The sequence below is a fragment of the Miniopterus schreibersii genome (assembly GCF_964146895.1).
Source record: "Miniopterus schreibersii genome assembly, chromosome: 3".
Classification (NCBI taxonomy): Eukaryota; Metazoa; Chordata; class Mammalia; order Chiroptera; family Miniopteridae; genus Miniopterus; species Miniopterus schreibersii.
The window spans coordinates 21,130,212-21,157,758 of NC_138103.1; the positions used below are offsets into that span (position 1 = coordinate 21,130,212).

Genomic DNA, 27,547 nt, shown 5'->3' on the forward strand with positions numbered 1-27,547 from the left:
GTATGGAAGTTCCAAAAAATTAAAAATAAAACTACTATATGATCCAGCAATTCCACCTCTGGGTATTTATCCAAAGAAAAAAACACTAATTAGAGAAGATACATGCACCCCTATGTTCATTGTAACATTACTAATAATAACCAAGATGTAGAAACAACCTAAATGTCTATCAGTAGATTAATGGACTCACAATGAAATATTATTCAGCAATAATGAAGAATGAAATCTTGCCAGTTGCAACGTAATGGATAGACCTAGAGCATATTTTGCTAAGGGAAATAAGTCAGGCAGAGAAAGGTGAATACTATATGACTTCACTTATATGTAGAATCTAAAATAGCAGAACAAATAAAACAGAAGCAGACCCATAGATACAGTGAACAAGCTGATGATTGCCAAAGGGGAGGTTTGTGGACAGATAGGAATAAAAGAAAAAGAAAAGTTAATGATGAAAAAAAACTAGTTGGGGAAAGTGGCAGGGGTAGAAAGAAGGCACTGCGTTCAAAATACTTGCACTGGAGTCTACACCAATGTCTGCTGCGTAATGAAGTGGTTAGAGAGGCCCCTCTTTCAGCCAGCAACACCTGTTTTGCCCTCAGTTTCCTTGGAGATCGCTTGATGCAATTTTGTGTTTGAGGTAGATGGGATCACAGCATCAAGTGTTATGACTGCAGGCATAATTGCAACATCTGAGTATATTTTTCTAAAAATAAAAATAACACAATTTAAAAATAGCCTAAGTAAATAAGGGAATTTTGTGGGTGCATACCTGAAACGTCCAGGGACTTCAGGAATGGATGGATCCAGGAGTTCCAGGAACGCTGTAAGGATTGAGTTTTGCTCTTTAATTGTTTTTGACCCTGTTTCCCTCTGAGTTAACTTTAGTCCCAATGGGATTTCCCTAAATGGCTTTTATAGCTTTGGGCTTGTATCATTTTTACCGATAGTGGTGTCAGAGAAAAGAGCATTCTTCTTTGCCTTAGCCAGAGTACCAGGGAGCACTCTGATTGGCCTGGTACAGTCCTGTTCACATCCCTGAACCAATCACGGTGAGGCAGGAGGCAGAGTTCTCTGATTGGCCAGCCTGGATCATAAGCCCTCTCATTGTGGAAGGGGTGGAGGTAGATTGACAGCCCTTCTACCAGGGGAGAGGGAGTTCCCCACATCAAAAGATGACCAGCAAAGGTGCTCATATCCTAACACATGCCTTATTCTTTCCTCCCCTGGGCCTTTGCATGTGCCTTTCCTTCCACCAGGAATGCCTTTCCATCCTTCCTCCCTAAGGATGAAATCCTGCCCATCCCTCAAGTCTGTAACAAATGCCACTGATTTTTTTTTCCCTTCTCAATTAGATTCCTTTTTTGAACCCCAGTAGCTTTAGTATAGAAACTTGTCTGATTTTACCTTTTAGAATAGTGTTTTGCACACTCAGTGTACCACTCTCTCCTCTCTTGGGAGCATGCTAGCTGCTTCATGGACTCGCTGGGTCTGGTTTTCATGTCCTTTGGGTACAGTCCCAGCAGGGCCTGGTGCATAACAGGCACACAGCAAATTATCTGTTGATTTGACTGTGTTTACTGTGTTTTAGTTTTTTGTGTGTATTTATAGAGCAGATAGCAAATGATTATAAATTATTTTTGTTAACGAAACTTAGAACATAAATACCAGAATTCAGATATCAGAATTAATATTTTTTCCGGCATCCATTTCCCCAGAAAGTGCTGGGATACCCACTTCCCCAGAAGGTGCACATGTGGGTAAAATATTTTTGGAATACTTCCTTTAGAATTGCCTTTGGGGTTGGTTTGCGAACTATTAAGAAAATTGCTTTATTTTCAATGAGGGTTGCTGAATGTGTTATTGGCATTTGGGGCCACATAATTCTCTATTGTGGGAGCTGCCCTATTTGTTGTAGGATGTTTAGCAGCATCCCTGGCCTCTACGCACTAGACACCAGTAACACAACACTCCTCTCAGTCCCCAGTTATGACATCCTCAACATCTCTAGACATTGCCAAATGTCCCCTGGGGGAAAATTCCTATCTGGTTGGGGACCAAAAACAGGATTTCTCTGTTTGATCATCAAAAACTGTGGATGACAATGCGGACCCTGGAATCAGACCGCCTGGGTTCAAATCCTGCCTCTTCCACTACTTGCTCTGTGATTTAGTCACTTAATGACTCTAAGCCTCAGTGTCCTCTTCTGTAAATTGGTGAAGAGAATGGTACCTCTCATCATAGGGATGTTGGGACAGTCAATGGATTAATTCAGGTAATGTTTATGGAACAGTGCATGGTACACAGATGTTCTTAGTCTATTTTAGTCACTATTATTTGCTGTCAGAGTTCTGAACACTTTCGATTGTTGGTAGAAATCACCTTTGTTCTCAGAGGTAGATTAATTTCCATATCACCAAAGCCATTTAGATCAACAGTAGTATCTTTTTGGAACTAGGCCTGTAGCCGTTGCAGATGACTACTTGGAAGGGACTGACACTCCTATTTTTCTGAATGCCTAAAGGGGGGAAAAAATCACATGACCTTCGAGTTCCATTTGTGTGTTTCAGCTAAAATGGTACACACTGGGCTAACTTCTCAAGCTATCTCCTGTATTTATGGAAGTTGAAAGATATCGATCAATATTGTCAGCTCCTCTTAACCTCTCTGAGATAGTAGTTTCTTTGTTTGCAGATGGGACAAGAGAAAAAAATCTACCACCTCTTATCTGCAAATCCTACGCAGATGGCAAAACCTGACCTGAACTCATATGAACTATTTATAACCTTGATTATTTCTCTCAGTGTGAATATGTCTGTTTTGCTGCTAAAACATCAATGTGTTTGATTATGGAGTGCTGTGCCAGGTCCTGGTTGGGGTGGATGCAGGAGAAGGGCATGTACACCTGTGTCAGGAGTCCCCAAGAGCCTGCCAGATTGATGATTCCCTAGGAGAACTCAGGGCTATAATTTATAACAGCAGGATGAGTGAAGGGTGGAAAAACTTGGTGGAAACCAGATCCAAGCTTCCAGAATTCTTTAAGTGGTGTCACACAGGATGTCCTTGATTCCCTAGCAACCAGGTGTGACAGCTTGGGTGGAACGTTGCCAGCCGGGGAAGCGAGGTAGAGACCTGGAGCTGAGGGTTTATAGTGGGGGCTGGTCACATAATCAGCCTCTGCCTGGCATTTACCAAACTTCCAGACTCCCAGAAGGAAAAGGGGTGTTCAGCACACACCATATTGTTTGTACAAACAGTTTAGGCACAGGGAGCCACTCGGATCAGTTCTGAGAATGGTGGGGACCATCCCCAAATCTGAGCTCCTTGATGCCAGCCAAGGGCCAGATTTGTAAGCAGATCTTTAAACAAGATAAACGCTCAGGCCGGCTTGTGCTGTTTTCTGCTCAACACCTCATTACCTTTCTAAAATTCTAAAGTCCTAATTTGTGAAATTCATCTGGCCCCAAGGGTTCCGATAAAGGATCATGGACCTGCATGTTCTTAAAGGGACTGTGGGACCCCCTGAGATGCTCAGGAGTAAATGTGAAAAAATTGAGCAGCCCATCGTTGGGTAAAAGTAACGGAACTGCCTCGAAGCTGCTGGGCAGAGTCAGAGTGAGTGGCTCAGCCTGGGAAGCCCTGTGTGAAGCCTTTGCTCTTTCCTTCCGCAGAACCTGGGCCCCCCTGTCCTGGCTGGCGTGGCTGTGATGATCTTCATGGTTCCCCTCAATGCTGTGATGGCCATGAAGACCAAGACCTATCAGGTAGGGTATCTATCTCCACGGGACTCCAAACCAGGCCCCAGCCTGAGGCCTTTCTACTTGGGCTTTAGCGGAGTTCCTGCTGCTCAGAATGCGGGGTTCTCAGCCTTGCATCCCTGTTGGGATCCCCTGGGGAGCCTTAACAAATACTGATGTCCGGGCTCCAGTCCTGGGATTCTGATTCACCTGATATGGGTGGGCCTGGGCATCATGAGTCTTAAAGCTTCCCAGGTGATCACAGTGGGCAGCCAAGGTTGTGAGCTCCGGAAATCATTAGGTCAGTGGGCCAGTGGTTGAAAGCACGTCTGGGAGCCTCTAAGAAATTCCTTACTTCCTGGAATTTATTCGTTTGTGTGTGTTTTTAAGAGTTAAGTAAAAATTAACCCTACTCCTCCCCACCCTTACCTTATGCTAGGCGCAGTGATAAACTCTCTAGTTTCCAAGAAACTTTGTATTTTTTAAGTTTTTGAATACCCAGGTAGCAGAGTGAATGCCTTCTCATTATTAAAAAATGTTCGAATAATACAAAGGTGTACAGATTAAAAGGGGATGTCCTTTTTCTAAGCCTCTGAACCACAGTGAACGTGATGAAGCAGATCCTTCTAGAACTTCCTGTGCATTTATATAGAGATCTGATTATATAGTTAGGTTTGGTGTGTATATGCACTTTTTGGGGTATTGTTACCACATATATTTTTACACAGACGAGCTGTTTGGCATCATTTGACACGTGTCTCGGGGATCTTTCTGTGACATGCTGCAGTCTGACTTCATCTTCTTGAACTGGTGCCTAATGGTCCATAACAGAGCCTGGCCAGAGTTTATCCCTCTGCTCCCTGCTGATGGCTATTTATGATGTGCCTGTGGAATTTCAAATAAGAGAGCCTGGCCTTGCCGATGGTGCCAAAGGAGAGATGAACTCATCAAGTGGGGGCGGGGTGGGCAGGAGAGCATAGGCAAGGAAGGGGGCTTGTGGCCCTGTCACCTTTCATGATCGTGACACGTTACATCTCTGAGCAGCCACCTCTGACACACCTTCAGTCACTGGCTTTCACCTCATGTTGCTTAGAGTGTTCTCATCTGTGACCCAGGCATGACCATAGCACTTCATGACAGGGTCCTCCTGAACATTAAATGCCTAAATGCATGCAAAATGCTCAGAAAAGTGCCTGGCTTATGGAAACTGAGAGATGCCGTTAGCAGTATTTAACAGCTGTATGGCGTGGACACCCTGGGGCTGGAACCAGTGCCGGCTGTTACAGAAACATTTCAGTATTTTAATTGACCATGCACTGGAGGAAAACTCATAAAGAAAATAAAACAATGGAGGGGAAAAAACTCAGCGTCATCCCTCTTGTGTTTGGATCTGCATTGTAGGGACCATGTCCCCCTTTTTCCCTGGATACCTGAAGGATTTTTCTTGCCTCTGTTCCTCAATCTAATAGGTTTCTTTGTGTCTAAATTCACATGATTTGAAGCAGGTGTTTTTTCCCCCATTGATAAAAGAGTCCCTTGGAGCACTTTCAGGGTCGGGAGTAGGGTCAGCTCAGTCTTTGCACCCTCAGGAAGGCCCCTTTTTAATAGATGGGCATGTTGAGTGATGGATGGCCAGAAGTGAGTGGCCAGCCTCCAGATGTGCGGTTGATTACTGTCTTTGAAGGTAGCCCACATGAAGAGCAAAGACAGCCGGATTAAGCTGATGAATGAAATTCTCAACGGGATCAAAGTGCTAAAGCTTTATGCCTGGGAGCTGGCATTCAAAGACAAGGTGCTGGCCATCCGGCAGGAGGAGCTGAAGGTGCTGAAAAAATCTGCCTACCTGGCCGCAGTGGGGACCTTCACCTGGGTCTGCACACCGTTCCTGGTGAGTGAAGCCAAGTGTCTTAGCCCACGACGTTTTATGTTTTGTTTTGTTCTCATACCCAAGTATTTTTAAACGGTCACTATTTCAACAAGGCCTTCTCCTGTCACTCCCTTTAAAAATTGCCATGCATACCCCTTTATTTTATTTATAAAACTTAGTAGCTTTCAGCCCAGGGTATTCAAAGTAACCAGTTCAGGAACTGTTTGTTACGGGTTCCCCATGAGATAAGGAGTTTGCACCAGAGTGCCCACCAGCATTCTCTGCTTCCTTCATCGAAAAGGTCTTGCCAAAAATAAAAATGTCAGTTGAGCTACCTGTCGGGTCCTTGTCTATTGCTGACTGGTCACAGACTTGTATTGGCAGTGACACTTTGAGTGGCAATGCCAAACACACTGAAATATATATATAAATATATTTTTAAATATATCTTTGTTGATTTCGGAGAGAGGGAGGGAGAGAGAGAGAGAAACATCAATGATGAGAGAGTCGTCATTGATCGGCTGCCTCCTGCACGCCCCTGACTGGGGATGGAGCCTGAAACCCGGGCATGTGCCCTAACTGAGAATCGAACCCCATCTCCTGGATCCTAGGTCAATGCTCCACTGTTGAGTCACGCCCTGCCGGGCCACACTCTGAAATTTACCTACTCTTTTATTTATTGTGTCTCTCTCCGTTGGAATGTTAATTCGAGGAAGGCAAGGATTTTGTCTTGTCTCTTTACTGCTGTAATCCCAGTGCCTAAAATAGTGCAAGTCGGTACTCAACAAATATTTCTCATTCATTGTAAAAAAATAAATTCCAACCATGCAGAAAGTTTTGAAATGAAAAGTATATTGTCTTCCCTCCCATCAGTCCCTCTCTTCCAAAGTGACAGTTTTATGTATCTTTTCAGAAAAAAAGTTTATGTATATAGATATTTTAAAAATATTTTAATATATTGAAAGTGAGTCATACTATACATAGTGTTCTAGACCTTTTTTGGACTTAACTATATAACCTCTCAGTTCATGTGTTCAGATCTGCTTTGTTTTAACGAATGCTTGTCCAGGGCACAGATGTGCCGTAGTTGATTCAACCTGTCTCCCAATCCTGGATTTTTAGGATGGTTCGCATTCTTTCCTCTTATGATCCATTCTGTACTGAATGTTCCAATATGCATGTCTTGGGTACTTTAATGGGTCTGTCCCTGGCTGGCTAACTTTGAAAAGTTTAAAGACAGCAGTGCAGGCTGCTCTTTTACAAAGAGACCAAATAAAGATACCACGCAGTTCATAGCTAAGAATGGTTAAGGATAACTTCCAATGATGCCCATGTTTGCTTTTCCTTTCTGTCTTCGTATTCTTAACTATGTCTTTAAAGGTGCTAATGATGATTATCTCCTATTAGTTATGTTGGCAAATATACAGGGTGGGGCAGAAGTAAGTTAACAGTTGTAATACAGATAAACAGTAAAATGATTAATAAATAATAATCCAAGAATAAACTCTGCTTTATGTACTCACAGCTGTAAGCCTACTTTTGCCCACCCTGTATGTTCTTACGAGAAGTTTTGTGAACTAAACACACATTTTCATAAGTATGATAGTTTCCTATTAGACTAACATCCGCTTCATCGTAGCTGAATTGCATGTGGAATGTTTAAGGACACTCCTGTCTTTTCAGTGTTTGTTGAAGTGTATTTATTCTGACACTGGATTTTATTAGGCTCAGTGCCACGTCTCCCAGTGCCAGGCAGTACAGTGGAAAGCAGTGATGCTCGAACTTGAGGGAGTGTTGGAATCACCTGGAGGGCTTGTTAAAACACGGCTCCCTGGGCCCCACCCAGTTTCAGATCCAGTAGGTCTGGGTAGGGCCTGAGTGTTTGCATTTCTAGCCTGTTCCCAGGTGCTCCCAATGTTGTTGGTTTGGGGCACACTTTGAGAACCATTGGAGTAAATCCTCACTCTCCAGAGTGTGGCCCACAACCGGCGGCAGTGCACCTGGTTGCTTATTAGAAATGCGGACCCTCAGGCCTCATCCAGACCAGCTGAAACCATCTGAACTTTAGCAATCTCCCCCCAGGTGGTTTGATAAACACTGGCACAGAGTAGGAGTAAGCAAACTTTTCCTGTACACCACTAACTAGTAAATATTGACGGTGTTCTGAGCCATATAGTCTCTGTCGCAACTACTTAGTGTAGCCATAGGTAATACATAAATGAATAGGTGTGGCTATGTTCCCATAGAATTTATTTATAGACACTGAATTTCATATAATCTTCATGTGTCATAAAATACTATTATTTTGATTTTTAAAAATCATTTAAAAAATGTAAAAGCCATTCTGTGCTCAAGGCCAGACATAAACAGGTGTGGACCACGGGCCATAGGATGCTGACCCCGGCTTAGAGGAATGGAATGTTCTGAGAGTCAGGACACCTGCTGAATTCTGCTCCCAGCTCACAGTCTGACCTGAAGCCAGTCATTCTACTTCCCTGCCTCTGGGTTTTCACATATGGAACATGAAGGGGTTAGGCCACAGGGATGTCACACACACAGCCCTGCCCTCTCCCACCTCCCATGCCCACACCAGACATCCACAGTCGGTCATGGTGTTCACGCCCACTGAGTTATGTTTGATCAATGCCCCAGGTGACCACTGTCAGCTGCCTGGAGTTGGCACAGGAGGTGACTGGGACTCTGTTCCCAAGATCCCTTCCAGCTCAGAAACTGCTGCATTCTGGGCTAGAAAGTTCTGCCCTCTCACTCTTTTCACATTTAGGTCTCCCCAGCTTTCCCCAGGAATTTGAAGACCCTCTTTGATCTTGAAGAGTAAAAACAGTGTAAGACTGGATGGTAGTTATATAGGGTATTCATTTTATTATTTTTCTTTAAGTTGTTAAATAGCCTCTACATGTTTATAACTGTTTTGTATATGTATATGTGATACGTTTTATTTTAAAACAGTAATGCATCGCCATGGTAAAAGTAATTAAAGCTCTTCTAAAGGATCTGCAGCAGGGTTTTGCAGCCTCAGCGCTGTTGACATTTGGGGCCCGATAATTCTTTGTTTCTCTGTTGTGGGGGCGGTCCTGTGCATTGTAGGGTGTTTAGCAACATTCCAGTCCTCTATCCTCTAGATGCCAAGTGGTGCCTCTCCCTCCATTTCTCCAATTGTGATAATCAAAAATGTCTCTCCATTTTGTTAACCAATGTCACTCCAATAAATTCAATAAAAAAGGGGGGAAAATGTCTCCAGGTGTTGCCAAGTGCCCCCCCCAGTTGAGGACCACTGATCTGCATTAAAAGGCACAACTCTTTTCTTCCCTGCTTCTGTTGTGTATTTCCAGAGAGAGCTCCCATCTATATCAGCATAACAGTGACTATGCATAATAAATGTCATTAAACTTATGTACAGTATTTCTTTTAGTTACTTTACTTTTACACAAGTGATAGCAAATCATACAGAAATCTAACGTGTTTTGAATTGCTTTTCTTTTTTTAATAGGAAAAGATCAGTCAGAGGGAGCAAGCAACAGGGCTTAATCCATGGGTTGTGTTACACTTAGGACAGGGTATCCTTTTCCCATAACCCTTTGCTGTGCACATTAGATCCTTGGATCAAACTGAGTTTCCAACTTGTCACCTGAACTTTCCAGCTTGGCCGTTCACTTATTGTCTCCTACCCTGGTCTCCGTTAGGAAGCCCTGGCAAGAGATGCTTACAGGCGGGACTGGCTTTTCTTGACCTTGAATTTGCCACTCCGTTTTGGGGTGGGTGATGGGCTTCCTGAGATGGAGTTTGTTGAGCTGTTGGGCATGAAACAGATGAACTTGGGTGTCAGTTGGGACCTTGGCTCTGGCTGAGACATCGAAGCCTCTGACTACTACATTAGGATAAAATATGTGGCCCTCGGTTCCCTTGGAAGGTATTTGTTCATCTCACTGGTGAATTCCTGAGCTTGAAGGTTGATGAGGTGTTTACCCACTGGTGGGTGTGATGGAAGACAGAGGCCTGGGGAGGTCGGACAGGAGTGGGGACGCCATATGGTGGGATTGATGGGACTGTTTTTTCTAGGCTACAGAGCCTGGCATTTATCATGTCCACTTAATGCACTTTCCTAAAATAGCATCCCCAGGCAGCCTGCAATATTTAGCATTTTCCATCTTGGAAGATTTGTGAGCTTCTTGCCTCCTACTTACCTTGTATCTCCCTTCATTAGATAATTACCATTCTTTTCTTTTTTTTAAATTTTATTTTTGTTTAAAATATTACAGGTGTCCCTTTTTCTCCCCAATGGATAATTACCATTCTGATGGTAATAATCTGTTGTGTAGTTTGTATGTAGAGGAATGAGTGAATGAAATATTTGAGTAAACTATTGACTAAGAACTATTTGCAAGACACAGAAACCTAACTCAGACTGACTAGAGTGAAAAAAAAGAAAGGGGGATTTTTAAGTCACAAAACTGGTAAGTCTAGGAAAGTGCTGGTTTCAAGCATGGCCAGAGTTTCAGGCATGGCTGGATCTAGGTGCTTCAGAGATCTCTATCCATCTCTTTGTTCTGCTTTATCTTTTGTGGGTTTTTTTTTGTCAGACATGCGCTCACCATGCAGTTCTAGTTCATCCTGTCATCTCAGTTACTCCTGTGAGGAGACAGCCCCCCTTTCCCCGTTAGTTCCTGCAAAGCTGTGGGATTGAGTCTCATTCATTGTAGTTGGCTACATGCTTATCCTAAATCACTACAGCCAGGGAGACGGGATGCTTTGATTGACCAGGCCTAGGTCATGAACTTGGGGTGGGGAGTGGGCAATCCATCTGTGCCTGAAGCTCATAGACAGACTGGGTGAGGTTCAGCTTCCCAAAGGAAAATTGAGATGTTACCAGCAACAGGGGAATGGGTGCTGGGCAGGCAGAAAGAACAGATACGCACACAAAGAGATGTCAGGTTTTTAGGGGTTGGGTGTAGGTGGTTCAGTCATTTGCCACATTTCTCAGTGGAGGCACCATTAGCACTTAGAATGGGACGGGTGTTCTTTGTTGTCCGTGAAGAATATCTCCCATTCTTTATCTTCACCGTGACAAGGCAGTAGCAAACCCCAGCTCCCCGCCACCTACTGCCCCACTCACCTTCACACACTCCCAAACACCCCTGATAGAAAGAACCAGGTTAGTACCTATTTCCTACTAGACTGTGAGTCTCAACGAGATAGGCAGGCTACTCCCTGGGCCCTTCGGACAGGAAGGTGGGAACCCATTAACTGCCCCAATGCTTTCTTTTTTCCTAGTAGCCAGTTAGCAGCTAGACCAGGGGTGGAGAACCATTTTTTCTGCCAAGGGCCATTTGGATATAACATTCTCGGGACACACAAAATTATCAACTTAAAAATTAGCGATGAAAGAAGCTCCTAGATTTATTGAATTTGGAGTTCCGCCTGCAGTTGCCTTGGCAGGGCCAGACCAAATGATTTCTTGGGCCAGACGTTCCCCACCCATGAGCTAGACTGAAGGACACTGTTTTTTGCAAGATTTACTTTGATGGGCTTAAGTGTGGTTCCTTTCACTCATGCCTGCAGGCTAGCAATATAGACTGTCCTTTTGGTGACCTTACCTTATTTAAACGCTAAAAAATTCACTCCCTTGGGTGGAGATTTAATATGCTAATGAGACATGATGCTTGAAGAAGCATGTAGGTAACACTGCACAAACGCCAGAGTCCTGCCTCTGCATATTTAGATGCCACACTTAGACATCATCTTTCCTGCTTCAACTTCTTTAAAACTGTGCCCTGGCTTTCAGGAAGCAACATTTCTCTTTCTCCCTCGATGCATGAGCTATATATAATAAACCTATTGCCTGAGTACTACTATATGGGGAACTCTCTTGATTTCTGTCTCAGGAGTTCCCAAGAAACCAGGGGGTTCAGTGGTAGGATTCTCACCTGCCTCCCGGGTCCGATTCCTGGCCAGTGTATCAGGCTCTATATCAGTTTCTGGTGAGCTCTTGATTTCTATCCTGGGAGATCACAAGAACCAGGGCTTCAGTAACGTGAGGATCTCCATGGTTGCCTCACCTCCTAGCACACAGTGCCTGGCACATAGTAGGTGCCCAATTAGTAACTGATGGATGAATGAATGACCTCTTCTTCCTGGAGAAGTCAGAGCTGTGGGTCTGACAGGGGTCATGTGGTGTGGTTCCCTTTCTACTCGTGCCCTGTGCTGCCGGCAGCCACCCCATCAGTTGAGCCAAGGGAGCTGGTGTGCTCTGGGGATGAGACCTTTCAGGCCTGGTTTTCTCCACTGAGTATATGCTCTCCTGCCTTCAGGAAATCCATCCACCTACTCACCCACCCATCTATCTGTTCATCTGTCCGTTCATCCACCCGTCCACCCACCCACAAACATTACCCGAGTATCTGCCTTGATCCAGGCACTGTCTTAGGCACTGCGGAGAATACCACAGCCAAATTTCCCACGCTCATGGAACGCCCATTCCTTCTAATTGGGAGAGACAGACAGTAAACAGCAGGCACAACACGTGCATCATACAGTGTGCTAAGCTGTCGTAAGTGCAACGGGGAAAAAATAATCTGGGTTAGAGCAAGCCGGGAAGGCTTACAGTTTTAAATAGGATAATTGAAGACCTCATTGAGAGGGTGCCACTTGAGCCTTTACCTGATGGAGGCGAGGGGCCCCACCAAGGCGAGGAAAGGCCCTGAGGCTGGACTCTGCTTGCTCCGAAGAAGAAATAACCATGGAGGCCAGTGGGGCTGGAACAGAGGGAGCGAGGGGAGAATGGTAGGCAAGGAGGCCAGACAAGTTACAGACAGGGATGTTTACAAATGAGGTGGTCCCTAGGGCCCGAGTCAGAGCTTTTGCTTCTGTCATAAGCAAAATAGACTGATTTTGGAGAGGCGAGTTTTAAAAGGTAATTTGTTATTTTTATTGAGATGTAATTCACCATTTTTAAGTGTAAAAGTCACTGGTGGTCAGTATATTCACAAGGTTATGCAACTGCTACCACCATCTAATTCCAGAACATTTTCATCTCACCAAACAGAAACCCTCATTGGCAGTCACTCCCCATCCCCCTCCTCCCCCAGCCCCAGACACCCACTCATCTACTCTCTGTCTCTGTAGACTTGCCCATTCTGGATATTTCCTATAAATGGAATCATTGCTGTGTGGCCTTTTGTATCTGACCTCTCTCACTTAGCTTCGTGTTTTCAGGTTCATTCATACTGTAGCGGGTGTCAGTGCTTCGTTTCTTTTTATGGCTGAATACTATTGCTTTGTGTGGATGTATCTGGAGAGTTTTGAGTGGAGAGTGCCTTTGGATAGGAGGTCACTGCCTGGAAGAGGAGGCAGGGTGTGCAGACATGAGGGCCTCACTTCCCTCTTGGCTGTGGAGCCTGGAAAATTTGTGTGCCTTGCCTTGAGGTCATCTAGCTTGTTAATGTCAGAGCCAGAACAGAAACCAGCTTTGCTTCCCAGTGCCTCGCTCTTGGAACCGGTTTATAAATTCTTTGGAAGACTAGTCCAAGGAGTTGGGACTGAGTTTTATAACAAGAAATAAAAACAGCTTCCATATGTTGCATTTTTCTGTGCCCTGGCCACTGTGCTGAGTACTCTGCCGAGCACCTGACTTCCTGCTGCAGCAGCCCTGCGAAGGCGTGTCAGGATCCCCACTTTGTAGATGGGAAAGTAGAACCTGTCGTGGGGTAAGCAAGGTGGCACACCCAGCTGGTGTGTGGCCGAACTTACAGTTTTAATTTTTAAGCTTTACGACCTTCTACTAGGTAACAAAGAAATGAGGCAGCTGAGACCCTGAAAGTACACTGCACCATGGAACCTCCTGATTTCCAGCAGTCTGCCCTGAGTGCAGAAAGGCGGGGCCCTGGGCAGTTTATAACCCCATCCCCTCCCTAATGGCTCGAGGAGTCTGGGGCTGGCGTGGGGCTGGGAACTTCTGTTCACCTGCCCGGTCCGTTTTCCAGATGGCTGCTTGCATGTACCAGATGATCTCGTGGGATGCCTGTTGTTAGCCTCCCCTGGTGACACCTGGCACTGCTCTGTCCGCAGCAGTGAAGGAGGGGCACAGAAGTTTACCCACTGATCTTTTCCCTGCCCCCTAAGCCAAGCAGCCTGGCCCTGGATTGTCCAGGGGGTCCCCCATTTCTCCTGGTGAGGGAGGTGACGTGCTTGTCATCTCTTAACAACTGAACCCAAATTCTGGTCCCCTGGGTAGTAAAATCTCAGGAACTTAGGGCAAGGTAGTAAAGTAACAAAACAAGACTAACTAGTGGGAAGGGGGTGGCTGTTTGGTGTCTTTTTTTTTTTAGTTTTCGTGTCCTGAGGGTATAAAACCACAGAAAACTTTATGAGCTGGAAGGAACTTTGAACAGTGGTGTTAATTCTCCACTTTCACCCCCATTTCACAGATGAGGCACCTGAGGCACAGGGCGAGGAGGTAACTTACCCAAGGTCGTCTTCAGTGTTCTTGTGTCCCAGGGACTGTTCTGGGCACGAAGGATGCAGTCCTGTATAAGACAGGGTCCCCGCCTTTGTGGGGTTTCCATTTCAGTGCAGGAGTCAGACAGTACCTACATATAGCACCACACTAAAAGGTGACAATAGGTGCTGTGAAGGGAAATAAGCTAGGACAGCAGGATGGAGGGCAATGGCGGGGCCGTTTCAGGTGGAGGGGTCGGTAAGACCAAGCAACCTTGCCGCCGCCTGGATGAGAAGGTTGTTTAGGCAAAGGGAACCACAAGGGCACAGGCCCAGCGGTGTGGTTCTGCTGTTAAGGAATTCCAGTGTGCCTCAGAGGAAGCTGGTGGTGGGAGAGAACGTAATTTTGGCTCCTGGTCACTTATTTATCCAGTTCACTCTCTGAGTGTTTGGTGAGTACCTGTCACATGTGCTAGACACTGCCTTGGGCGTTTTCTGCTGCCTCCAGTGGCCAATCGTCCGGTGATTGCAACTGGGGGGGGGGGGGTGTAACTGCTCCCAGATTGTGACTGACTCGGGCACACGCGTCAGTGATGGGCGTTCTGCTTGCAGGTGGCCCTGTCTACATTTGCCGTCTTTGTGACCACCAAGGAGGACAACATCCTGGACGCCCAGAAAGCCTTTGTGTCCTTGGCCTTGTTCAACATCCTTCGCTTCCCCCTGAACATTCTCCCCATGGTCATCAGCAGCATCGTGCAGGTACAGGCCAGGCTGGGGGACTTCAGGGACGGTTCTCTGGAGAACAAAACCAAAGGGCTTAACAATCCCCCTTGGGGCAGCTCTCTGTGCATCACTCATCCCACTGTGCCTGGTGGGCTTGGTGAGGCCTGGACAGGTGGCTTTCATGCTTTTTGGTCATACCCCAAAGAAATACATTTTAGTTCTTGACAAGGAACCCACACTGAGGTATACGAAACAAAAGCTTAATGCAGCCAGACTTTCCCATGCTCTGTACGATTCTTTCTGAATATTTTATTCTATACGGATCTGCTCTGTTCTACCCTGCCCTATCCGCTATTCTAGCTTTTCAAAAATGCATCTCTTAACCCATTAAATTGATTTCAAGAGCCACTAATAGGCCTTGACCCACCATTTGAAAACCCCCAACCCCCCTCCCTCCGAATTCCTAAAATTCGTGCAGTGCCTCTGTAAGGAGAGGAAGCTGCTCTGTCTGCTTTCACACTGTTTGAAGCTCCTACCCTCTTCTACTACTTTCCACACTCTTCTCCCTCGAGTTGCACATATTCATGTTGAAAACCCCATTTCAGCCACACAGACAAGTCAGTCTTAAGATTTGTTTGTACAACTCTGGTCGTAGGCTTTATTAAAAAAACAAGCAAATAAAAACACTTTTTATTATGAAACATTTCAGATTTACACAGAAGTAGACACTGATAATGATGAACTTTGTGTACCCATCACCCAGCTTCGACATTTTGTCCTGCTTGCTTTATCTGATCCTTTTTCCGTCTTCCTCCCTCCCTCATCCCTCCCTCCCTTCATTGTTTTTTTTCTTTGCTGGGAATTTTTAAAGCAAATCCAAGACCTCTTGGCAGTTCACCCATAAATATATCAGCGTGCATTTCTTCTTGCATAATTGTAACACCGTTATCATGCTTAACAAAGTTAACAGTCATTTCTTAAAATAATACTCAGTCCTTGTTAAAATTTTCTGGATTTGTTGGCAGTGGTGGAACAGGAGCAGGTGCTAGATGGGTGGGGTCAGACCAGACCTGGGTTCAGCAACCTCAGTCTTTGAGTCCTGGCTAGGAAAGAATTCAGAGTCAAGACTCAAACTATAAGAGAAGGTTTATTTAGAAAGTCACAGAGGTAGAAGTCGTTAGAAGAAATGGACTTAGGAAGCAAATTATAGAGGCAAAGGAAGGGCCCTTGGAGCTTGGAAGTCAGGAAGGTAATGGTAACGCACCTGAGGGGATGGGAAGGGGAAAGGTGTGGATGTGCTCCCAGGAGGGAGATCGAGCAGGGCCCTCCTGGGTCCTCTGTCCTAAGGGTTTTAAGGGTGGAGGTTTTAGGGGAGGTTCCAGGGGAAGATCTCAATAGAATATTCAGCTTTCCAGGTGTGTCCTTTTAGGATCAGAGTCTCCACTGGTTGATTGGTGGTCGTCACCAGTAGGGGGTCATTATTCAATGCAGCTGGTCCTGAGGTCAGCCAGGGCAGGAGTCATTATTCAATGCTGCTGGTCCTGAGGTCAGCTGTGGTGTCACTTGTCTGGTTTTGCTGCTTTTCTGGGCCTGGAGCTGAAATACAACTGAGGCCTAGATGTTATCTCTAGGGAGAAAAGGTCAGGGGGTCTAAAGCACAAGATCAGCCATATGCCAAGGGAGGAAAGGTCACCCTGGGGGTGAGGTCCCACCCTACAATTGTCCTTTGACCTTTCTGTCCTGGTGACCTTCTTATACCTGGTCCATTGTCCTTGCTCTGCTCCTGTTTGTCTAGCTGCCTACCACAGATTGTCTCATTAATGCCTTTACAGTTGGGCTGTTTGAAGCAGAACCATTGTTTTTTTTAATTGATTTTTATTGGGATATATTTGACATATAACATTGTGTAAGTTTAATACATTGATATATTGCAGTATGATTACCACCGAAGTGTCAACCAACAACTCTTACCATGTCACATAATTATCATTTCCCTTTTTGTAATGGGAACAATTAAGATCTAGTCTCTTAGCAACTTTGAAGTTTATAATCCAATCCTGTTGACTCTGGCCACTCTGCTGTGCATTTTGGCTCTAGGACTTGTCTCCTTGCCAGGGTTTTGTGCCCTTAAATGGGACCATTGCCTTTGGTTATAATGTATCTCAAGTCCCTTTGCATCTGGGACAGTCCTTGTTAGTACCAGTTGTGGGATTTTAAAGCAAAACAAACAGGAACCAAAATGTGTTTTACTTTCTATTCTAAGGTGCATGCTGGTTGTGGGAAACGCAGAGCCTTCAGAAATGGGGGAGGGTGTGGCCCTCTGCACACAGGGGAAGCCACTGAATGTTAGCCCGGGGGCTGTTTTGCAAAAATGCTTTTAAAAATAACCGAGCCTGTAATTGCTTCCTGTGTAGGCAAGTGTCTCCCTCAAACGCCTCAGGATCTTTCTGTCCCACGAGGAGCTGGAGACCGACAGCATCGAGCGAAGGCCCATCAAAGATGGTGTGTGCGATGTGGGTGTTTGGTCTCTCTGCGCTGGGATGGCCGCCCTCACCATGACTGTTCTCCATTTGGCTCTGCCCAGCAGCTTGTCTGCGAGGCCACAGGGAGCAGGATCTCTCTGTAGAATGTGGTGGACTCTAGGGCCTTATCTTGCACCTCCCAGGAGGTTGAACTTGCACTTCTGCTTTCTTGCTGAGAGGCAACCACTGGGCGTGGCCTCCCCCTGAAGGTCAGCTTGAGCGGGGGAACCTGGACTTTGATTCCATTTTGGGCAGATACACAGATAGAGCTAGGCTGCTGGAGACTGACCGACCTCCAACACCTATTAGCTGTGTATATTGGGCAGGTCACTTCACTGCTCTGAGCCTCAGTTTTCCCATCCAGATAATGGGAATGAAGGCGCTTTTCTTTGGCAGGGGGTTATATGGATTTTATTTTGTAGCTTATTAATTGGTCCTTTCCTAGTCAGCACCCCTGACCAGATATCTGATCCATGGCTGTGTCTCTAGGCACTTAATGATCAACTTTAATAGCACTAACAGAAATGGCCACTTTCATGTCAGTGACACTCCCACCATGGGTGGTGGCCTGTGCTAAGGACAGCGAATAATGCCCTATCTTCTGTTCCCTGTGGAAACTCCCATTTTACACACAAGAAAACTGGCCTCAGTAGTTTGCCTAGATTGCACAGCTAATAAGAACTAGAGTCAGGATCCACACCGACAGCCATCAGTAGAACCCATGCTCTTATCCACTGAGATTTAATGAACACCTACTATGTGCCAAGCACTGTTCTAAGGACTCCCTGTTTATTGCCTTATTTACTCCTCATAGACCTATGAAGTTCATACCATTATTATCAATCGTATTTTACAGATGAGGAAAGTTAGGCACAGAGAAGTTAAGTAACTTTCCCATAATTGTCCAGCTAGGAAGTGGCAGTGTAGGGATTTGAACCCGCACAGTCTGTCTCCAGAGCCCAGTAAATACAGTCAGAGGAATGAATGTGCATATATATTGGTTATGATATGTGAGCAGTGCCTGGCAGCTAGTAGGTTTTGAGGTGCCTTCAATGGTGTGTAAAACACCCAGCACAGTGCCTGCTAACCCAGTAAAGGTAGTGCTCATTACTTCTCTAGTGTGGGTGAGAAGATCTGTGGCATTTTCAACTCAGCCTCAGCGCTACTGGCTTTCTGGCGGATCATTCTTTGCTCTGGGGTGATTATACCATGTTGAGCAGCATCCCTGGCTTCTACCCACCAGATGCCAGTAGCCCACACCCAGTTTTAACAACCAAAAATGTCTCTAGACATTATATCCCTTGGGGAGCAGTCACCCCTACTTGAGAATCAGTGCTCACTGGATGCCGGAATCTTCCTCTGCCTTCCCTGGCCTGTGGTCATCCAGTTCCTGCTGTCCTGAGGATCATCATTCTGTCTCCACCAAAGAATATGGGAACATTGCCATCTATGTCAGGGTTAAGTTTCTCTGCATAACACAGGGTTGAAATTGGGGGCAGCCAGTGGAGGTTTGAGCTACTGAAGTTCACAGCTCATTGCTTGAGACAAGTTGGAAATCCCTGAGGCCTCCCAGTGCCCTGCAGACCTCAGCCCCTCCCTTTCTGCCCTGGTGGCAGTCTATCCTAGACATTTTGACCTTCTGAGATGTTTATCCACACCTCCAGGTGCCAGACCCTGCCACCTTGGCAGCTTTCGGCCAAGTGTCATGGTTCATTAGCTTGTCAGACTCAAGTGGCTTTTCTTAAATTCCTTAAATAGCACTTTCCAGTTTCCTCCTTTGTTCTCTGTTTTCAGCTGGGGGGGGGGGGGAATGGAGGTGGTGAGGGAAAAGGTTAAGTTAGGTTAACCAGTAACTTCCTCTCAGCACCAGTTTTAGTCTCTTTGTGTGGGAGAATTTATTTCTTCATTTGATACCTGAAAAACAGCCCCAGTTTATCTCTGGGTGGTTTGAAGATGGCTCATAATTAGTCAAGATTGTATTTTTTTAAGTGAGGAACATGGAGTAAAAGGGAAATAAGGGGAGGGAGGTGCCAGAAGCCTAGGATCACAGGAGCCCCGCATATAGTGTAGGCTTTGTCTTAAACAGCCCTCCTCCAGGGCCCGATACCCCACTTCCTGCTCCAGAGCCTGCTTTCCACAGTGGATTGTGACTGCTGCTGCTTTAGAATGACCTGCTGTGATGTGAGCAGGGTGGTGGTGAAGGCAGAGAGGGAGGATCCAGGAAGATGAGTTTAGGAAGCAGCCCTGTAATCTAAGAGTTGAGGGTGGGTCCTGTTTTGAATATTAAAGGTAGAGGCCCTGGGGTGTGGTGAGTGCCAAGAGCCAGCCCATCCCCGTGGAGAGAACCTCTGTTCAGGAGGGTGCTCCTTGTTGCCATTGACCTTGGCTTCTGCTCCGCCCTCCCAGCCACAGTGGACAGAACCTTCCTGGACAGGGCGAGGGAGGTCCCTGGAGCCCTGTGTTCCCTGTTACTCCCCCCACTTCTGCAATATAGGCGTCTGGATGCTGCAACCTCCTGCCTTTCAAGGCGGAGCCCTCTTGCGGTTTCCTTTTGCTCTCTTGGTCTGAGGCCACCTCCAAAACTGCTGGGTGGGTTCTTTTTTAGAAACTGAGACAGATATAACCAGATGCCTAGCAGAAGTGTCTAGCCTCTGGGGTTGAACTACACTTGATTAGGAAAACAATTAAGAGCTTCCTGCTCACTCGCAGTCCCGTGACTTTATCTGTATGTCTGGTGCTTTTCAGGCGGGAGCTCAAACAGCATCACTGTGCAGAACGCCACCTTCACGTGGGCCAGGAGTGAACCCCCCACACTGAATGGGTAAGCCAGGATGTGGAGAGCAGCACAGGGCTCTGGTCAAACATGGGTTCAAAATCCAGCCATGCATGCTTCAGCTTGAGGACCTTGAATAGGTCACTTTGCCTTTCTGAGCCTCAGTTTACTCATCTGGGAGCAGTCACACCTGCTTGGGCTTTGTTGAGGAGATGAGAGTGTGCCTGGCACAGAGGGTCCCTTTAATTGTAAGTAGTGGAAACCCTTGCACAGATAGGCTTAGGCAACAAAGGGAGATTTTTGGTGCGCATAACGGAGAAGGTCCACTTTCAGGTACAGTGCGATCCAGGGACTCAGCGCATTAGGATTCTCACTGTCTTGTCTTCGTTCTGCTTCCCTCTCAGACGGCCTCTCCCCTCGTGATGGCAAATGGCCCCCATCACTCCAGGTGTACCCCCTGTTTCTGATTGGCCCAGTTTGGGTCATGTGCCCCTCCCTGAGCCAATTACTGTGCCTGGAGAGACCCAGCACACTGACTGGCCAAGTTGGGTCCCAGGCTGTGATGCTGGCAGGCTTGGGTCTGTTGAAAGAAATTCTTATCCTGTGGGATTTGCTCTCAGGATGGAATTGCTCTCTGTCCTTCCCAGGGTTCGCCAGCGGCCTGGCTCACCCTTTCTCACCTACTCCCCATCCGGTACTTTGCCCACAAAGCACAACGTATCCAGGGAATTGACCTGGTTCCCCAGGCAACTTATCAAGTGCCCCTTATTTACTTTTGATTAGAGGCCTTGCTCAGTGGCTTCTAGGCCTCCTTAAGGAATCCCCAAAACATGAGGCCAGAAGGGGCTTCTTTAGAGGCCAGATTTACCCCCCATGCCCCTGAACAAATACCCCCTTCCTGGGTAGCCCAATTACTGCTGTATTTATATGACGGGAGGGTGCTGGGGACGGGGGACAAATTCCCCAGAGAAAAGGATCTGTATAACACCTCCCCTGGAAATTCACAGTGGGATTGCATGCTTAGCAAGTTCTTCCTTATGTCTAACACTACTCCTGCCTGCTTCGGTTTTAGCTTTACTCCACAGCTAAATAATCTACACCTGCGCCCTCATTCTTTCCTCTGTCCTTCCAGAACCAAAGGCTTTCCTGTTCCAGTCTCCCTCACCACCTTGACTCCCCACATCTTTCTCCATCCAAACTTCCTTTCTCCTCTGCCTATAAAAATATTTCAGTCTCACCTGGATGATTGCAGGAGCTGTTTCACTGGGCCCCGTAACCCATTCCCCTCACTGCATAGGAACGAAAGAATAATCATTGTGACCGTGCAGCAGGTTCCCAAGAATTAAACAGTGAGTGACAGCAAAATCTAACAAGCATTTCCACTAATATGTTGAAAATCATAATAGCAACCGTGGAAAAGCACAGCCAGTGTACGTAAGGTCAGCAGTGCCCTGGACGTGCCACCCTTCGCTGGTGGGTGGAATCACAGCTCTGACACATGTCGTGTGACAGCCAGTCTTACCGGCAGAGCGTCAAGCTTAGTTTCTTGTCCTTTGCTTTTTTGCTTACTAGTATCTGTGAAAGGGCAATTTCAGTGGAGACCTGTTTCTGAAACTCATTCATCCATGTCCAGGCCCCCTTCAAACCTTTCAGTGGCTTCTTCAGGTCCCCCAGGCCTGGCCACCACCCACCCACCTTCAGGACCAGGACCCGCCTACCCTCCCTGCCTCATCTTGTGTCATTGACATGCCGATCCCTGATCACACCTGTTATTCACAGCCTTGGCCTTTTCTTAAGCTTTTCCACATTTTTGTGTCTGACACATGCTTACTCTTCCTTTAGAGCTCGTTTTGGGGTGTCCTCTCCCCCAGGGCACCTGTGTTGTGTCCCTGGGCGAAGTGAATCCCTCTGCATTTTAGCCGATTGCTTAGGTCTCTCCTGCTGTCTCCGTTTTCTCAGATGCACTGGCATCTCAGCACCAGACCCGTGCCTCACTCAGGGAAGGCCTCTGAGACTGTTCACTGAACTAAGCTCAGCGGTAGAAGCGCAGGAGGAATTTCCAGATCTTAGAGGTTCGCGACAGCCCTGCCTTCTGCCTCTCTCTCCACTCGGTAAATCCAGCCCCAGGGGCTGGGGCAGCAGCCCCACTGGCCTCATTCAGGTGAGAGCACGGCTGAGGCACTGTGTGCTCTGTCTTTTCAGCATCACCTTCTCCGTTCCAGAAGGATCCTTGGTAGCCGTGGTGGGCCAGGTGGGCTGTGGAAAGTCGTCTCTGCTCTCAGCGCTCTTGGCCGAGATGGACAAGGTGGAGGGGCACGTGGCTCTCAAGGTAGGAGGAGGACTGGGTGAGCGGGGGCTCTGGGGAGCTGATGGCATGGGAGGAAGGTCACGTGCAATGCCGTGTTCGTTCACTGTGGTCCCCGTGCATGAAGCAAGAGCAGCGATGCCTCCTCTCATTTTCTCTCTCATTCTTTCTGCTCTTCTCTGTGCCATCCTAGAGAAGTGTCATTTTTTCCTGCTGTATCCCAGCACATAGAACAGTGCCCTGCACGTAGTGGGCATTCAATGCATATTTAGTAAACACACAAATGTTCCCTGGTCTGCTCACTGTCTCTCATTCCCTCCCATCTCTGCCCCTCAGTGTGCATCCCGTGGCCCCTTTATCTGTGAGTCTTTCTGGCTTACTCTCTCTCTACAGACCTCTCTGTGTATCCCTTTTTGTAAAAGTAACAAAACTTAAAATTTTTGACTAATGTCATTGGAATGTGATCTTAGAGAATTCTTTTTAAGGGAAGCTGTTTAAATTCTGTGTGCTTGTCGAATTCTTAATATAGGGCTAATACAGACTGTGGTTTTATTGCTTTTAAATACACAGAGTACTTTGAGCTAAGCTGGTATATGCCTCAAGAGAGAGTCTAAGAGGCTGCTTTAGTGGACAAATGAGTCCTTTAGAAATCAAGAGTCTTGTTTTGCATTTTGCTTGTTCCCACGAAGGCCTTTTCCTGATGTCGGACTACCTCCCTCGAAGTTTGTTGACACCAACATTACCTGGAGTGGGGTCTGCAGCGGGATGTTTTGGGAAATTCTGCATACTCTGATCCCTTCCCTCTAGGAGACTTAGAATAAACATTAATAAAGTCTCTGAGAAGTCCTGCAAGGGGGGAAAAAACTATTTAACTTTGGTTAATCCAGCATGGCCTAGACATATTTGCCCGCACCTCTTTATTGTCTATGCAGCAACTATTTATATCCCCAGAATTACTGTCTCTTAGAATCTGCTTTTGGGGATGCTGGCTTATGCCATTGTCTTTATTTTGGTGCAAAATCTTTTCTTTGTTGATTATATGATGTCCTGTAGCCTAATATGCATTAGTAGAAAGTGTACGTTACAGTGGTTGGGTCCAAACTAATAACATCTAGCTGTTGTTTAGGAAGTGTTCTGTCATTATTTCAAGTACATGTTATGAAGTATGATCAGTGGGCAACATGAGCTGGGTTAATGGAAGAAAATTAGAAATCATGGTAGGACCCACACTGCCTTCTGTTTCATTAACCCTGAATTTCCCCAACCATAGCACTGTTGACATCTTGGGCTGGATAATTCTCTGTTGTGGGAGCTGTCCTGTGCTTTGTAAGGTGGATACCTGGCCAGTACCCCCCTAGATTCCAGTAGCAGCCTCCAGTTGTGACAACCAAAAGTGTCTCTAGACATTGTCAGGTATCCCCTGGAGGGCAAAAGTACCCCAAGTTGAGAACCACTGTTTTAAAGAAAAAGGCCTTTGCCCGGCCGGGTGTGGCTCAGTGGTTAAGTGTCGACCTAGGATCCAGGCGATCAGGGTTCGATTCCCAGTCAGGGCACATGCCCGGGTTGTGGGCTGCAGCCGGTCAATGACTCTCTCATCATTAATGTTTCTATCTCTCTCTCCCCCTCTCCTTTCCTCTCTCTGAAATCAATAAAGATATATTTTTTTAAAAAAGGAAAAAAAAGAAAAGAAAAAGGCCTTTAAGTACAAAAGTGATGGATCTGGAATTTGAGGGTGCACTGAGTATTTGGTTTGACAAGGTTACAGGTTCATTTGTTAATTTTGACTTGTTAATTTTCCCCAGAAGGGAGTGCCTGCCCCTCTTCTCGTGGCCTTCTTGACACCTTACATTATGTAGAAATAAAGACACAAAAGCTTTTGAAATGGATGATTTTGATACAGAACCCCTTGCTTAAATTTCATCAAGGAGGTTTCCTCAAGAAATGCTTTCCGGTTGTTCCTAACTAGGTCTTTCTTTTTAAAGGACTGTTTAAAGGTCTCACATGTTTTTTTCTCTTAGCATTTACTCTGACTATAATCAAATAATTTTTTTAATCGTGTCAGGAATTTCCCATTCTTGGGAGGCAGGAGTTTAGTTCACTGATGAAGGCATTCAATGAATGTTTACTAAATATCTAACTATAATCTCACCAGTGTGTATTTTAATTCTTGAACTCCCGATGTTGGTCAGTGTGGGTTCTGATCTCAGCTCTGGCATCCATTGTCCTTTGTGACCCAGTTTCCCTCCTGTTGAAACAATGGGTGTGATGAAAAGTCATTTGTGAAGTAGGGCCTTTCTGGCACATGGTTGAGCTGGATGCTATTTTGTTAATCTAATCTGTCTCCCTGTCTCTTGCTTTCTTCTCCACTTGCCATCTAGGGCTCAGTGGCCTATGTCCCCCAGCAGGCATGGATTCAGAATGATTCTCTCCGAGAAAACATCCTTTTTGGACGCCAGCTACAGGAACAGTTTTATAAGGCTGTGATAGAAGGCTGTGCCCTCCTCCCAGATCTGGAAATTCTGCCCAGCGGGGACCGGACAGAGATTGGTGAGAAGGTCAGTATGTCTTCAGCATGTCCCCTGTAACAGTCAGCTATGGCCGTGTAATAATCAGAAAATAAATCTCAGTGGTTATGATGTTGGACACTTATTCCCTTATTTGTGGGCGTGTGAATCGACTGATTGGCTGACCCAGGCTGGGCTCAGCTGGGCGACTGCTCCATGTTGCAAGCCAGTGGAGCTTGGCTCCAGGCTGTGGGTTTGGCCCAACTCTGCCCCACATGGCTTTGTGCTGGGGCCTAGGCTGAGGGGCAGCAGCTCCCCAGGGGAAAGCTCTTATGGTGACAGCAGAAGCCCAAGAGAACAAAAATTAATACGATGTCCCTTAAAGCACACTGTTTTTTCCATCACAAAATGGATGGATCACTTGGTTGAGCCCAAAAACAAGGGACCAGAAAGTGCACTCTACCTTTGTAGTCTGCAAAGTCCCATGACACAGGGCACTATACAGGGAGGAGGGGTGTCAGTGATTCAAACGTCCACAGTCTCTTTCAGAACAGTGATGATAATAAAATAACACTTTTGAGGATTTATTATGTACCAGGCACTGTCCATATTTTGTCTTCACAGCACGCCCATTAGATGGGACTTACCGTTTCCCCGTGTAGTGGTTGATAAAAGGAGGTAGGGAGGGGCTAAGTGACTTGCCTGAGCCCCTTCCCACCTCCGGGCCTTTGCACACTCTTTTCTGCCTGGCCAGCTTGTTTTACTGCCCCCTGGTGGTCACCTGGTGTCCACTTGGCAAATGCAAATGTTCCACGGCAGCACCAAATAGCTTTCCTGTCTGCTTTTAGTTACAAGCCTGTGGTTCTTCCAGCTTTCTGATGAATGATTTATTTGAGGGAAATCTGCAGATCAGCTTTTTTTCTTTCTTACTTCTTTTCTTTCTTTTTTGAAAAAAGTGTGTGTTTCTGCCACTTGGTGACTCCTCTCTCCTTGTCTGGGTCCCAGCACCAAAATCTGGAGAAAGAGAATATGATTGGCTTAGCTCAAGTCTGGTATCTTCCCCTGGGCCAAAAACCTGTCGCCAGAGGGACCATGCAGAAAAAACCTGGTTGCCAGGACACCACCTTGTTGCAAGGGGGTGATGGGCATCTCTCAGGAGACGCTGGGCAGTTAACCCAGTGGGTATGCACTTTGATTCCTCAGCCAGACAGTGGGTTATCTGGCATGGAAGGGCCAGGGCTGCTGCTTTGGTCCATGTGGTGCCCTTGTGTCCTTCCTGCTAGTGAGTGGAGCTAGATCCCAGTGTCCCCAGGGTATAGTCTGCCTGGATTGTATGTGGCTTCACCAGTGAGTGCTAGATCCGGAGTAAATTAGAAAAAAAATGTTAGCTGTTAACAATAATAATAGTAACAGCAGTAATGATATTGCCACATCCTCTGGTGCTTTCCATCTGACTCAGAGATCAGGAGCCTTTCCGTAGCCAACATTATTCAGTGTCACTGGCCACCCTTTGCTAAACTCCCACTCTGTCCTGGGTCTTCACTCAGCAGCTCCTTGGAGGCTCAGGTTTTCTCTTCCACCTGTTTTACAAGTGAGGCTAAATCCCATGCTAGCACTTGAACCCACAACCATGCAGGTGCAATCTCATACCTCTATTGCTGCATAGGAGGGAGAGGGTGCCGCCCTGTGGGGTCTCCAGCCTGGGTCTGCTGCATCCCAAGCAGCTTGCCTTCTCTGTGTGTCTTGAGGTTTCGCAGCAAACCCACCTTCTGCCATGTGTCTCCCCAGGGCGTGAACCTGTCAGGGGGCCAGAAGCAGCGCGTAAGCCTGGCCCGGGCTGTGTACTGTGACTCCGACATCTACTTCTTCGACGACCCCCTATCGGCAGTGGATTCCCACGTGGGAAAACACATATTTGAAAATGTGATCGGCCCCAAGGGGATGCTGAAGAACAAGGTACCTGAAGAGGGGCAGGGCTCAAGGTCTGGTTCTTTCACGCTTTGGTTAAGTCAGAATGTGCCCCTTTGGTAACCTTTCACTTCCCAGGCTTTTTTTTTGTTTTTTTTAATTGAACTTAAGAACACTTTTCTAATGCTTCCCTTGGAAGCCTTCCCAGGACGGCCTTCTTGCTCTTGTCATTATGGGGGGAAGTCCTTGGCACTGACTTGAGGTCATTGCCTCCGCTTGGCCAAAAAAGGCCCCTCTTCCTGGTTTAACAATAATGGTGGCTTCATAGAAAGAAATCCCACAAAGATTCCCTGTGACCGAGCAGGCAGCTGTCCCTTCTTTTCCGAAGTGACCATGGGCCAAGGGACAGAGGCTTGGAGCAGGAAAACCGCCACAATACCTTGACCCGGGGAAATAGTTCCTGTCTTCTTTCATTATTTTATTTTATATTTTATTTTATAATTTTATTTCTTTAATTTTTAAATTTAATTTAATTTTTAATTTAATTATTTTATTTTATTCTGTAGAGGAATTATGGGGTGAGAGTACTGATTCCTCCCTTCTCCCCCTCCCTTCCCCCTTTCCCCTTTCCCCTTTCCCCTTTCCATTCCTTTCCTTTCCTCTTTCCTCTTTGCTCTTTGCTCTTTGCTCTTTGCTCTTTGCTCTTTGCTCTTTGCTCTTTGCTCTTTCCTCTTTCCTCTTTCCTCTTTCCTTTCTTCTT

General features: G+C 46.3%; 1 protein-coding gene across 1 annotated transcript in view; it reads left to right on the forward strand.

Annotated features, from left to right (window-relative positions):
- The window catches only part of ABCC1 (ATP binding cassette subfamily C member 1 (ABCC1 blood group)), a 126,327-nt gene that overhangs the window by 69,541 nt on the left and 29,239 nt on the right, over positions 1 to 27,547 (forward strand). Inside the window, exons 11-18 of the mRNA XM_081132491.1 lie at positions 3,669 to 3,761; positions 5,419 to 5,622; positions 14,665 to 14,811; positions 17,190 to 17,277; positions 20,043 to 20,118; positions 22,273 to 22,399; positions 24,754 to 24,930; positions 26,668 to 26,835. Coding sequence (XP_080988617.1) covers positions 3,669 to 3,761; positions 5,419 to 5,622; positions 14,665 to 14,811; positions 17,190 to 17,277; positions 20,043 to 20,118; positions 22,273 to 22,399; positions 24,754 to 24,930; positions 26,668 to 26,835 — 1,080 coding nt within the window. The remainder of the gene's footprint in view (positions 1 to 3,668; positions 3,762 to 5,418; positions 5,623 to 14,664; positions 14,812 to 17,189; positions 17,278 to 20,042; positions 20,119 to 22,272; positions 22,400 to 24,753; positions 24,931 to 26,667; positions 26,836 to 27,547) is intronic.